Consider the following 14,797-nt stretch of genomic DNA (forward strand, 5'->3'; position numbering starts at 1 on the left):
TTAATTGTAAATCTTTTACCTTTACTGTATTTTTATCACTCTGTAAAGCACTTTGAATTGCCCCAGTGTATGAAATGTGCTATACAAATAAAGCTGCCTTGCCTTGCCTTGCCTATAATCATGAGATCCAAAAAACTGATTGCATTCATATCAAAATTCATTGCATAAATTGAACCGCAATTTGGCTGATATGCAAAGGAAATTTAAAGAAAGGGGTTATAATGACCCTGAGATAAATAACCCCCTGAGATAAATAACGCTGTTTATAAGATCAACTCAAAACCGAGGTCAGAATTGTTCAATAGACGGTCAGAAAAGAAAGGACCCCTCCATTATCTTTTCCACCTGCTATTCTAAGTGTGCTGAACAATTAAAAACATTTTACATAAACACTGGCATATTCTTAGGACAGACAGACTTCTAGACAAAGCCTTTTCTGAACCCCCCCATGGTTGTGTTTTCTCAGGGTCAGACCCTCAGAGACCATTTGTTCATGTCTGATTTACCCCTCCTGTCTGTGTCTCCACAACGTAAACTTGCTCCTATTCCTAATGGTAACTATAGATGTAGTTCCTGTGCCCAATGTAATGGCACCTACAAATGTCATTATTTCAAACATCCTCATTCTGGTAAAAAGATCCCCATAAAAGGTATCATCACATGTACCACTAGAGGTGTTATTTATTTACTTACTTCATTCACTATTTTTTTTCCTATCCTTTGTTAAGTCATCTAAGGCTTTTCTCTCAGCGTGTGTGAGATTCTTTCTCTTACACTTCAGTATATGTTCTAATTCCCCAATTCTAATTTATTTTCTACTTCTTCTTTTACCAGTCTACAAAAGTATTTATGGAATGATTGCTTACTGTGGGATAAAAAGTACTTTTAGGTTTGAAAATGGTCTTATCAGTGGAAAGTGCCATTGTATTAGATTCTGAATTGGCAAAAAAAAACTTTCAATTTAACATGTCTGAAAAATCGGAACATTTCTGTTTTTATTGTGAAAGAGTCCATCAAAGGTGTCGGAACATATGAAAGTCCCTCGGACAATACCTGGGTTTGAATGTCAGTGATTTCCTGGGAAGAGAGGTTGAATACTAGACTTTCAGCAGGGGATGCTACCACTTGTTGCGTCTGCTCTTTACTTTTCCCCCTCCTGCCCTGGGGACTGCCCATTGTTCTGACGGTCCATTATTCCGAAACCCCAATAGTCCGAAAAATGTCCACCCATTGGACCGAAAGCCCATTTGTCCGACAGCCCGTTATCCCGGAGGTGGTTGGTTTGAGGCATGGGGTCACTGAGGTTAGGGTTAAAGCAAGCTTACGGTCAAGGCATGGAGTTTTTGGACTATTGGGGTTTCGGAATAATGGGCCGTTGGAACAATGGCATGGCACCCCGGCCCCTGCGGTTGTGGCGTATGATGCTCCTCTTCCCCGTATTCCCTGTAGGTGAAAATTAGGGTCAATGAGCACAGAAGTAGCATCAGACGGGCAGATATGACATCACCCGTGGCACGCCATTTCTGTGAACATGGGCACAAAGTTGAGGATCTAAAATGTATTGGAATTGAAAAAGTGTGGCTCAACCAAAGAGGTGGTAATCATGAAAACGACTTTCTATAAACATAAGTCAAGTGACACTATATCTTCCAGACTGTTATCTATTCCTGCCATTCAAAAAAAGTTCAAAAGTTTAAGTCACTTTGTAAGGAATAAAGAAAATTGTTCTAAGTTGCATTATACCAAATTAGTAAGTAGTAAGTCACTGCTAACTATTGGTTTGAACTGATTTATGAATGGTGAGAAACCTCACCATGATGGCCCACAGTGATAGCCATAGTTGTTTTGGAATATGCTTTGTGAATAATGCTAATTTTAAATATTGTTATTTCAGTATGTCTAACTGGATGGTGGATGTACTTCAGATATTTACTGACAGTGAAATTCTATGTGATTCCATTCTATTTGATGTGTTTCCATGTGATTACAACACCACAATGATTAGAAATGAGGTTCACCTGGCAATCTACCTGTCCCTATAAATAAGGAAGGTATTCCTTCCTTTGTACACACTGATGAAGGCCGGATGGCCGAAAACATTCTGTGACAGATGAACAATTAAATCAAGTGAATGATATGTTTCTGAGTGCGACCCTCTCTTCACAAAATGGCTGTTTGCATCTAGGATAACGCACCAGGTGGTCAGAGCGCAGTGGCATCCCTGCAAACAGAATTAATTTCTTCTTCTTACATCCACAGCTTTCACAATGAATAGAGGGCTTTCAGCGGCCATAGTGGAGGTGAGAGTAGCTGACTGCGTTTCAAAAAGTAGTCTGTTAGATAATGTTAGCTGGTTAACCATAGTATCAGCTAACCATCACTGTCTTGTTAACACATCTGGTATGTGCATTAGCTAATATATCCGTAACTTTGTGGCATCACAAAGGTTCGCTCTTTATCTTTTTTGTAAGAAATAATAGGCTAACAAAGTGTTTTTTTCAAAGCAGTTAACATTGTTTATTTCCCTACCTGTCGCTGCCTGTTATGCTGGGTCTGCGGTGTCTCACGTTTCACTCTTGAAACAGGTAGCCAATCAGAACAGAGGGGTCGTTAATATTAATGAGCCTTAAAGACACAGCAACAGAAACAGCCTGTTCTTGGTAAGGCTCAGAGAGATGCTGGAAAATTAATGTGTAAAAATGGATTGAGAGTGTTTTTGGTACATGACACCACACACACAGCTTTGAATGGACCTCAAGGCACAAAATAAAACACTGTACAGTGTAGAATACGGGACCTTTAACATTAACATTTGTTGCGTTACTAAATTAGCTGGCTAGCTAGCAAACAAAGCCAAAAAACAGGTTCTGGTTAACTGAGCTGACTCTTCTCAAGCTACAACTCAGAGTTTTGGAGTAGAGACTAGAGCTAAAGACAAGACAGTTTACTGTGTCACAGTAACCTACCTAAACAAATCTACCATATCAGACTACTCACTTTTATTTAGAACATTAATGAACCACCTTCATCAACACCACAACAATCTTTTTCAGGTATCTCTCTTTGTCTAGCCTGGTTGTTACATATTTAGCCATTATTTGCATACAGCCAATTCTCCAGTAAACCTCCATGATGGTGCCAGATGTGGTTGCTAGGAGATGCTAGGAGATATGATATGAAATGCAGCGGTACTTTTGCACCCCTTAAGGGTGAAAACCCTTAAGGGGTTTTAAGGGTTTCACCCTGCAGGCGGAGACAGGTTGTGAATATGGAGACAGGTCATGAATAAGATGTAGCAAGTTATATTTGTATCATGGAAGGACAGATCGGGGAGTTCATTTGCAGGCTTTAGTGGTGTCGGCGATGTAAGGGTCACATCTTCCAAGGACTTCAATCTGTTTTAAATATCTTTCCTTTTTGTCTGAATTCAGGTGAGACTTTGCTCATAAAAACTGCAGCCCTTCATATGAAGGTTGTTTCTCTATAATTTTCTTACTGAACTCTTCAGGGCTAATTGTTGGGATGAACAAGAATCCAAGTTATTTATGTCAATCTTTAAGCTCTGTATAGTAGGAACATGACCAGGCACTGGTTTCATTTACCTCAACCTGTACTGTATACTGCCTGAGAATAATTTAGAGTCAAGTGGAGTCACAGTTGAAGGATCATAGAGATAAATTGAAATTCTAAAAGGCTGGAAATAGAACTTGGAAAAGGGATGATTATGCATTTCAATACAATAATTATTTTGACTTGATACTACATATGCCTATTCATCTTTCCAATAATATTGGGCACTTGGGCGGACCATGAATAAAAAAAGGCTGTATTTTGTACATGGCTGAAATTGGAGCTGAAAATGTATACTTATTGTAATCTAATTGTAGGCTTATAGTTAAATTACAGTGATTGTGTCAGTTTATAATAGGTGAATATGAGGCAAAAGAAGACTGTCAATTTTCAATTATGGGTCTTTATTGACTTCTATGCTAAACCATAATTGGACTAGCAAAGAAGAAACTTTGACTTATGGTCTTAATATCTGCACTGTTGGCTGTATCAATTTTTTTTCTGTCGGGAGTATCGAACAATGCTGGGAATTGATGGATTCTGAACTTAGTTGTAGCCTTTTGTTATCCCTGTTGAACCAAGCCTCTCTGTGTTTGAGGAATTCAAATTTGAAGTTCAAATTATTGATAGTTTTAAAGGGGCATGGCCTCTATCGCCCTCTATCTGCGACCAGCCGGAATTGCAACAACACTGATAGAACTTCCCTCCTCCGACACAAGTCTCTGATACAGTTGCTAAATACTGGAATAACAATACTGCTTTGTCATTTTGGGGCAGTATACTCTGTCCAACAGAGTATGAGCCGGAAAGTCAGAAATCTCAGCGCCTGGTGAAGTAATCGTCGAGTCATTGGTATTGATCAACAGGCCTGAGTGCATCCCAAAGCTCCAGAAGTCACTCCTCCTTTCCTGCACTACCTCCCACTTTCCTCCGTGATCTGGAAATTGATCGCCATTGTTGCTTTCTGTTCCGATAGAGAAGAGAGAAGTCTGCTTCGATCTGACCTCACTGTGGCCACGCCCACAATACAACATCATTGACAAAACTTGGAAAAAACATGGCTGGGGAATTACCAGCTCAACGCTACAGTCAGTGTTATTTTCTAACTTGTATCGTTACTAGTTAATGTCAGCAGCTTCAGTCATGTAGTCAGTCATATTGATTGGCAGTGAGGTGCATTATGGGCTTGGGCTATGTAATTTATGATAGGGCCACTTCATCAATAGCAGATCAAGAGCAGCAAATAAACTGTCCCAAATGGCCTCCACTTTTCCTCGCTCCCTCCTCTCCTCCACTCCATTCCTCCCCTCGCCTCCTCCATGTTACTTCCTGGAAAGGTGGAGGAGTGAAAGAGCTTATATGCCAAGATATACATGTTATGGTCTCTTTGTGCTATGGGACAGTAAATATCCTACTTATTATTTTAAATGGGCAATAATACAGTATTCTAAGTTGTGAGATCCATTCATTGCACAGTCAAAAACATTCTTCCAGACTTTCTCTCCACTCCATCAAAGCAACCAATGAACCAGAAAACGGATATCAAAACAGGCAACAATGAACTTCTCTTCACCTGTCCTCTATTGTAAGACACCGCAAAGTAAAAGTGAGTTTTAGTGTTCTCAAACCAATTTCATCTGACTTTGACTTTCCATAGATGATCCACAACACTCCGTACTTTTATTTCCCCAGAATTTCCAGGGCAGCGTACCATACCAAAATGCATTTTTTTAGACGCACCTACTGCTAAACACGAAGTCGAAAATTCTGTGATTAATTTCAATTTATACCGAGAAGTGTCGAGCGCGGTGTGTTCACTTCCCTCACCTCCAGGCTCTGCTGCATAATGAGCTTGGGTCTATTTGATGTTTACTCCCTTCAGAGGATTCTCGCCGAGGAGCGGCTTCTAAATGAGCGTTCGCTCGTCGTTTACCGGCCGCGTCTTCTCTCTCTCTCTCTCTCTCTCTCTCTCCGTCTCTCTCTCTCCTCACCATACATGTGTCTTTTAAGAGATCGGCAGCAGGAGAGACACTTTGCCGGGCAATCGGACGGGACGGAAAGAGGGCCTCTCTTCGGCGAAGCGTGGGAGGGACGGATCGATGAAAGTCCATCATAACATCCCCCCCCCCCCCGCACACCCAGCATGAATATCATCGGCCTTCACCGTGGAAGGGAAGAACACACATCATGATCCAGACATCTGACAAGAACTCATTAACGAAGCAAGTTAATTAAAAGAAAAAGTAAAGTATATGTAATCGTACGTATTACTTAGATTTATCCGTCTGGCAGATAGTGAGAGTTTGGCAAGTTGGTGCGGGGCTCAATTATCGCCGTTATTAAACACAAGATCAAAACCGAAAGGGGGGGGGGTATTTTTGGCAATCCAGGCATGAATAAATGAACAGTGCGGAGCAAAGGGCAAGAGGAGAGGGGCTCCTGAGCCTATTTGGACTCGGAACACATGCTGCTTTCCCCTCAAGGCTGGAAGCAGGAAATGTCACCGGTTGATTTCCCCTGGACCAAAGCCCCGCCTGCCCTCAACCTTTCATTAATTAATAGAAAAGCAAATATCGTGGAGCAATAAATTTCCGAGCGGTTTGCCCCGGCCCGGCTGGTATCGACGGGGCTTTTGTTTAAAAAATATTGGGATGAGTCACCGGTGGGGCCCCTGGGAGAGGGGGGGAAGAAGGGTCAGTGGCAGCTTTCAAGCAAGCACAGGGAATCTAATAGACACCGCACATGAATATCACTGCTTTCAGATAGAGTGCTGCGAATAAGCCCACTTCATCAGAACACAGCAGATATAATAGCTCTCAGTTACAGTAGAGAGATTTCATCATCTTCCTGTTTCCCCGTAATATGCTCCAATGGGAACGCGCTCAGCCTTTCAGCGGTGAATATTATTGGCTGCCGGATATGTCACTCAAACGAAGGGAAGGAACGAGGAATTTACCCCGATGTAAATATTGATGCCGAAGCCGCGCTGCAATCGCTTCCTCGTCTATGTCACTTTTTTTGTGCCTCTTATTTTCAAGTTCTTCCTGCACAGTCGTCAGTGATTCCCAACCTTTTTCATATCAAGGACCCCTAATTTAGTCCACATTAGAGCCACGGACCCCCATTTGATGAGATATTTTGACTTGGACCCAAATCTGAGAATATTTTTATTGTTAGATATGATTTTGTCCAGAATTCCATGAGGTAGAGAGACGACAGTGAAACTAAGATCAAAACAGTCATTCTCCTACATTCTCTAATTGTGTTAAGTTGAAATAATGGTGAATTGAACAATTCAACAATTTACTGGGGACCCCCTGGAACTCCCTCAAGGACCCCCTGGTGGTCCCCGGACCCCATGTTGAGAACCACTGGTCTACATAAGCTTGTACATGTTGAATCAACTGTAATGTCGCATCTGTTTTTCTCCCTCTTGACATCAGCTGAGCGGTTGCCGCAGTGACCACTGTGCACAATGCAAGCACCGGGGGCAACCAATAATGTAATAACTGCCTGATAATGTAATAACTGACCAATAATGTAATAACTGCCCGATAATGTAATAACCGCCCGATAATGTAAGAAAATTGTTGGATAATGTAATAAATTGTCGGATAATGTACTAAAATCTCCTGACTGATATCGTAATTAGGATCGACTCTGACATGCTGCAGCTTGTCTATAAAGCATTAAAATGACCATAGGAAATTAAAATGTGTTGATGTTGCGTTCAGTCCTCACACTCCCAGTCCTCGCTCCGCCAGTCGCCACGCTCCAGGAGACTTTCCTCATAACAACACATGGGTTTCTTGCTAAATTTGTTTTTTGTTTCTTGCCTTTTTTCCCCTTATCTCTAATTATGTTTCCCTCTTTCTGCAAAGCAGGAGCGTGCCAACAGGAGCAAACCACAACACAGAGACTGTCACATTGTTAATCCAACAACTATTTGTGCCTTAGATTTAATGAGTAAGACTTTTTTTTTTTTTTTGTACATATCACTGGTATTCTTTCAAGAGTTACAAGAGGTTTCAGAGAGTACGAAACTTTGTCTCTTTGATTAGAAGAAAGATACATTTCACTTTTTTTTTTTTTTCTCAGAGTTGCAGTTTCATATCATGAAAAAGAAATGGTTTGGATGTCAGCTGACTCACAAATGTGTTGTGTCGTGTCCCTGATATTAAAAGAATGCTAATATTAAAGTTTTAGTGTTTGCATAAGATAAACTTTGTATTAGAATAGGTGAAGATCAGATCACTGTTGGATAAAATGTGTGAAAAAAAATATATATATCTCCCATTTGAATCTTTGCATTTTGCATATGCTCTCCCTTGACTTGTCGCTGAATCTTACCAGTTATTACATTGTTAGTCACTATTATTACATTATCGGTTTGAAAAAGTTACTGCCCAATAATGTAATAACATGGTCAGGAGATTTTATTACATTGTCTGACAATGTATTACATTAATGTTTTTTTATTACATTTTCAACTAATTTAAAGGGACATTTTGACATTATTGGTTACAAATCAGACAGAAAATGGTCCAATCACAGCAACGCCTGCCTTGTCAATAGTGACGCTATCACTGCCTATCAAAGAAGAAGATATAAAGTGATCATTGACTTACCTATCGCATCTACTGTATAGTCTTTAGTACTAAGCTCTAAGTTCCTAAGCAGTAAACCACAAACATGGGCTTTCCAGGTATGAAAATGTTATGAAATATCGTTTTAATATTTCCTCCTAGAATTCCCCTCCAGCTTCAGACTTTGTCTTTGAGCCGCCGATGTTACTTGTCGACAAACGGAGGCTAAACTCAGTCTAATCCCGGGAATACGCTTTTCTATCTTCTGTATCTGTGGCACAGGTTTGACTCTAATCACTTCAGGGGAATATAAACCAAATTTCAGCAACGATAAGACGAGCGCAAACAACGAAGAGGTTTTTGAGTTATGTCAAAGTCTGTCTTTTTTTCGGCGTGTGCTAAGCTGCACTGTATATCCTCGCTCTTTCCTCGCTGTGTTGTTTCTTCATATCAAATACAAGGAGCTAGAGCCGGCACACTGGAAGCTCAACAAAGCCTCTCTTAAGTACGTGTTTGTCCACCTGCTGATCTTCAGGATCCAGACTCACAAAGGTACGTCTGGTAAACAAGATAACGGCAGGGGGGAGAGGCGCAAAATTTCAGGATGGTGCGAGCTGGAAGTCGAACCGGCGTGTAAACAAAGACTCCGACGTCACCGGTGCTTTGTGGAAGAGAACTCTGTGTTTCGTGAAGAGCTTGCTGAAGCAATTTTGAAAATGAGGCAAGAGGAAAGCTCAGATTACTCCGCTTCGTAGTCGACATGACTGCAATCCCCATGCAAGCTTCAAGTCAAGCATAACTCCCAGTGTGAAAAGCTCATTTTGCTTCTCTGGGATCAGTTTGTGGAAATTGAACACTGTCCCACCAAAGGAAGTGAGAACGTTGCTTTGGACCAAATTGAGAAGAATTTAGCTAGTTCCAGGTCTTAATCTTATGATCTTTTGATTGTGTTTTTATTGTGTTATGTGTTGGATGTCAAGTTATTTCCGTCGACAACCACAATGGTGCTTACCTTTGGCAGCATCAAATATACATGAATTGTCTTTTTATGTTGTAGGTTTCTAATTCCCAAAGCAAGTCAAATCAAGTCCAATCTGAAATCTGTGACTTACATCATAGTGAAAAATCTAAAATCCTCAAACATACATGGATTGTCTTTTTATCATATAGGTTTCTAATTCCCATAAGTCAAATCAAATCAACTTAGAAATCTGTGACTTTCATCATAGAGAAAAATCTAAAATCACAAAATATACATGAATTCACTTTTTCTCATTTAGGTTTCTAATTCCCAAATCAACTCGGAAATCTGTGACTTTCATCATAGAGGGGAAAAAAAAGTTCTTGTAATCAGCTGGTATTGAGGTATATTGTAGTTTTCTTTAATCAAAACACGATGTTGGCACAAAATCTTTCCTTCTGTACAGTAATGCATGTTCACAACAGAAATCCCAAAAAGTAAGGTAGGATTGTCGAACGTGACAAGTGATGAGATTCAATTTTTATTACACAGTAAGAGTGAGCCTAATACATCTGTAAGTGCTTAGTTATGACAGTACATCAACCCATGCTATTCAGTTATATTCAGTTGTAGAACATGAGTAGCTATGCAATGTACCACTTTGTGCTTTCTTCACACCCTTTTAATCCCTCACTAGCGATCGTTAGCCATGTTATTCCTCTTACTCAATGGCGCCATGCCGGAGTCTGTCTGCCATTTGTATTGGCTGATTGCCCTTTGGATCCTACTTGCTTGTTGTAGCATGACTTTATTGTATAGCTGCTTTGACTGATGGCCTATTGAAACAGCCCAGGCACTCATAATCATTCCAGATAGGCTTATCTTAATTTCCTCATAGTAGTACTCCAACTGATTATACTCGAAGCACACGTGTTTGTTCATCCTTTTCAGTCATTGTTCTTGAGTGCAGCAATCTAATTGTCAGGCTTCAAACTAATTATAGCATTTTGTCTCTAGCTCTAGCACTTCGGCTCACTTAAAACAGTGGGCATGAAAGTCACCGGAAGATCGGAAGTGTCAGACGGCGAGAACCTTACTTCATCTTCACCCCTTGTCATTCAGTAGTCAAATCACAGTACACAAAATGCTGGGTTTTACAGAGCTCTAGTGTAAACAACACGATATCAGCCAAGTATGGAAATGAGAAACCGCTCTGGCAGCTGGAAAAGTGCTTCCCAGAGATACAGTACACACACACACACACACACACACACGCAAGCTGCAAGTGTCTCACATTAAATGGGAAAAGTACAGATCTCGATACCCGCACCCGCACGCTGCACTTGTAAACATCATCAGGTCCGTTCGGGGGGGGGGGGGGGACCTAAAATAATACCTCAAGGAGCGGCAGGTGGACTTGAACAAGAGCATCCCAATGTCGACCTTGTGTGTGATGCACAAGATGGCACATCCGCTTCTCCATGCATTCACTGGTGATCTGCCGGTTCATTATGAACCTTCACGGGGCATACAGCAAAAGGCAAAAAAAAAAACGAATCTCTCACAAAGTAAAAAAGAAAAATAGCCAGTAAAGAAGAAAAACAAAATACAGCACATTGTACAAGAAAGAGACCCCAATTTGTAATCCAGCGAGCATTAAAAGTTGCCAAGGTGTGGTGGTAACAGATCTACAGGTAATGAGTGACATCTAGTAGAGCTTCTTGCTGTGCCAGCTCACATCATTGTTCCCTCCAAGGCTTCAATACTCCTCTCCCGCTTCTTTATTAGGTACAAGAAAAGCCATCGTCAGTTTTTTAACAATACCCTCTGTGCTTCAAATGCCAGAAGGGCAGCTGAGCACAGAGCACCCAGAGTTTTCTCGATGATAAAAAAAAAAAAAAGCTGCTTGTTATTTTTTTTACAAGTTTTATCTTCTTATAACCATAATTTGGCACCTAGAGGTGCATAATGTCAAGGCAGCCCGCGAAGTGAAACAAAATGGGTTACAGCAGCAAATCACTGTGTTCGTCGTCAATTCATGAGTGGAGAAAGCAGACAAATGATTGTCATGAATTTCGTTTTTTTTTTTTTTTTTTCCTTTTTCAAGTTGGCTCTCATGATTATGGTGTTGCTTTTTGATTCCGGCTGTTTCGTCAGCGCGTGTAGCTTCAGAAGTTGGCATCCGCGAACCGTGTCACGTCCCTCTGTCGGAATACCAACCCGAACGCAGATTTAAAAAAAAAAAAAAAAACATCTCCCCCAGGTAGGCGAGACGCTTCCTTGAAACATCCCTTTCCCGCTCCGCTCTCCCCCGGGCCAGGCGTTAGACGTGGGTCTGCATGCGTTTCTGCAGAGGCCTGGTAAGGTCCGAGTTCTGGGACGAGGACTGGGAGTAGTGGGAGGAGGACGAGGCCGAGGTCTTGCTGTCCTTGTCGAACTGCACGTAGCCGTCCTGCTTGCTGTAGCTGCTGACGCTGCTGTCGCACTGCGTGTCGATGAAGGAGCTGGAGTCGCTGAGCGAGCTCCGCTGGAACTCCCGCTCGCACAGTTCGATGGAGCTGCTGCCCATGCCCAGCACGAAGCGCTGGCTGTAGTCGTACAGGCGGTTGGGGCCGGCGCCGAGGGTGTTGTAGATGTTGGTGAAGGACATGCCGGTGGGGACCCGCTGCTTGCCCATGGTCATGGTGCCGCTGGGCGGGCTCCGGACGACGTCGGCGGTCTGGCTGGTGGCCAGGGACATGGTGGGGGTGGCGTGGTGCTCGTTGAAGGTGTTGACGCTGTAGTAGCCGTTGGTGGGGTCCTGGGATGTGCGAACACATGCGGCAGAAGCAAAAAAAAAAAAGACACGTTATTTAGAAGAGTCGCGAAGAGACAAGCGTGAGCAAAAATGGAACTACAGCACTGTGCAAAAGTCTTGTAAAAAAAAAAATCTGTATAGCGAAGATGCTTTCAAGAATAATGAAATAAAAACGAGAATAAGAGCAGTCTACAGACACACCAATGCAGAAAACAAATAAATAATCATCAAGGACAAAATTTGTATAAAAAATCTTGGGTGCCTAAGACTTTTGCACAGTAGTTTCTGTTTGAGTCTTCACAGTAAATCATTCCTCGTGTAGCTAAAGCTATTTCTGAAACCTGAAAACATGGAACTGTAAAGTCGTGCGGCTGTCTGTACATTTTCTCACATTCCCCCCTTGAAGGTCAAAAAGTAGACAAGCTGCCGTTAATTAGAAAATGGGATGATGAATATGAGAAATTAATAAACAGGCTAATTTGTGCAACATGAAAAAGCAGATAACATGCTTTAGTGGTGTGAGTCATCTGCCTGTGACTCAGAAAGCCCATTCTGTTAATTAATGATCTGCAATATCCACTATTTGTGCAGCATATATACTGCAGGATTGTTGATACATTTATTTTCTGTCCCGTCGTATTTTCTGTTATTTTCTCTCTCTTCTCCCCACTCTCTCTCTCTTTGTTATTGCCATTGAAATAAACTGTTCAAGTCAATGCCTGCTGCCATTCAAAAAAAAGAGGGGGAAGAAACCCGCAAAATTTTGCTGTCACGGCTGTAGATTATATTCATTTGTGGCTGGGGGCTACTGCAAAAAAAGAAGAGAAAAGAAAAAAAAAACTGTAATAGGGATCGTATGATAGAAAGGAATCATATTATCGGGTGGAATAGTGAGAAATGTCTAGGAGGACATATTAGTGCGTGACACATTTGACCTTGGAGATGGAGAAGATCCACATCGCGGAAAGGAAGAAAAAAAAAAGCGAGAGCTCAAGGGCTCAAAAGACTGAACAGAACAAGAATGAACAGAAAGCCTCCTGACAGAAAGTCAGACTTTATGTATCCAAAAAGACAGTTGCATTATTGAATGTTGAAAGAATTACGATACATATTCTTGCCCTATACAGTATGTAGGTGTAACACAGAATTCTCCTGTATTCTCCTGTATACATCCCTTTGTCACCATGAATGTAATCTTCCTTTCAGGCGCACAAAACATTATAGAAATGTCAATTTCCAATACTGCGAATGAATTTGTAAATGGGCTAAAGAGACTGAAACGGCAACCTTCACTTTCAGTAAAAAAGAACGCTATTATCAGGGAGGAAATTAGACTGAATCGAGAAGCGGTCCACCTGCTTTGGAAACAAAAAACAAACATTCTCTTTCTGTATCTTATAGACATTCAATCCCTGTTCCTTGCACTTTCTTTAAACTGTACTGAATTCAAAAGTAGAATAAACAATGATTAGAGGGAGAGTGGTCTATTCAAAGTAGAATAATGGCACTAAAACATACGTGGCTCCGGCATCAGGACATGAAAACTGTTTACATGAACTTGAGAAGGAGGCTACCTATCTTTGGCTGAATAGCCTTGTCTGAAGCTCTAATTGCTACATCTATTGCTAAATTGCACCTCTATTACAAGAAAAAAGCCTCTTTTAAAGAGAAAGTAAAGAAAAAAAGAAATAACAGGAAAATGTTAGTTCCTTATTCCTTTCCCTCTTCAGTTAGTGAATGGAGTGAATTTTAAAAGTTGCCCGCAAAACGATGGAGTTAGGGAACGGCGCTTGGGAAAACAGTGCAGCCTTTAAAAATAACTCTGTTCAGCTCCGCCGTTGCAGCGTAACCCTCGCTCGACCCGCCGGCGACCCCGTGTCACGGGCTTCACAGGCTCGCTCCGACTCCGCAACCGCAGAAGCCGAATGTCTCAGAGGACTAAATGTCTCCTTTACATAAATCTAAGCCAAAACTGCGCGTCCGGTCAGTTCCTAATGATTCCGGCATTCCGCGGCTTTCTGTGCCGATGTCTATTTCTGCATTTTGGCATCGGCCCATGGCTTAGCGGTTAGACGTTCTGATTTCTCTAGGGATGCGCTACGTTTCGTAACACCGCGCTGCCCTGTGGCGTGAGTAGGTATGGCGGCGTGGTGCAGAATTCGACGCCCGCCTACGTGACACAGACAACTTCCAATGGTGAAATGAATGGAAAAAATAGGATGCAGTGAAGTAAAACATGGATAGATGAGGACAGGATTGTGGCTTGTATAGCAATTAGAGGTGAAACTTGGATTATGGACCGATGCCAATGGCTTTTACAAATAGCAGCTACCCTGCGGATTTTAAAATGACTGCGAACATTAGCCTCGTCTAACCTCTATCTCCGTCTCTCAGAGACGGAGGGGGGGAGAACCAAAGTGTATTGCTGGGCTTCATTTCAAAAGTGGTTTGTAAATGTACTCAGACGCCAGTTAATTAGGTATACCACCTCATTCAAGTAAATGGATTGCTCCGATGATGAGAGAGTCACTTGGCCCACGGTTTGGTATATAAAGCAGCCAGATGGACATTTAGGGATTGGGTTACTGTTTGATTGAATGTTAAAACGGGCAAAACGAGTGACCTAAGCAACTTGGGGAGTGTGAGCGTGATTGTAATTGCGAAAAGCCGGTGTGCAGCGGCTGGCCTTTCTGGGCTCTCCGTGCATGACAATTACTAGAGGGGGGGTGGGGGGTGTTTGAAGAAGAATGTCAGGAATCTGACAAGCAAGCGGGTGCGACGCGGCGCAGCATTACGGTGCCGTGGCCCGGGCTCGTCCCAGACAACTTCATTAGCTCCGGTCTCGTCCCTAATAAACTGGCTGGAGCGCTTCTTCGCGAGGAT

At 42.0% G+C, this 14,797-nt stretch overlaps 1 protein-coding gene across 1 annotated transcript in view; it reads right to left on the reverse strand.

The window, feature by feature from the left end:
- Nucleotides 1-11,440: 11,440 nt before the first annotated feature.
- Nucleotides 11,441-14,797, reverse strand: part of kirrel3a (kirre like nephrin family adhesion molecule 3a) — a gene marked incomplete at its 5' end in the record, with an annotated part of 73,099 nt that continues 69,742 nt past the window's right edge. Inside the window, one exon of the mRNA XM_071512418.1 lies at nt 11,441-11,917. Coding sequence (XP_071368519.1) covers nt 11,441-11,917 — 477 coding nt within the window. The remainder of the gene's footprint in view (nt 11,918-14,797) is intronic.

Source organism: Centroberyx affinis, unplaced genomic scaffold (assembly GCF_046629955.1).
Source record: "Centroberyx affinis isolate AG114_WGS23_722 - 3 ecotype Tasmania unplaced genomic scaffold, CSIRO-AGI_Caff_v1 ptg006264l_1, whole genome shotgun sequence".
Taxonomy (NCBI): domain Eukaryota; kingdom Metazoa; phylum Chordata; class Actinopteri; order Beryciformes; family Berycidae; genus Centroberyx; species Centroberyx affinis.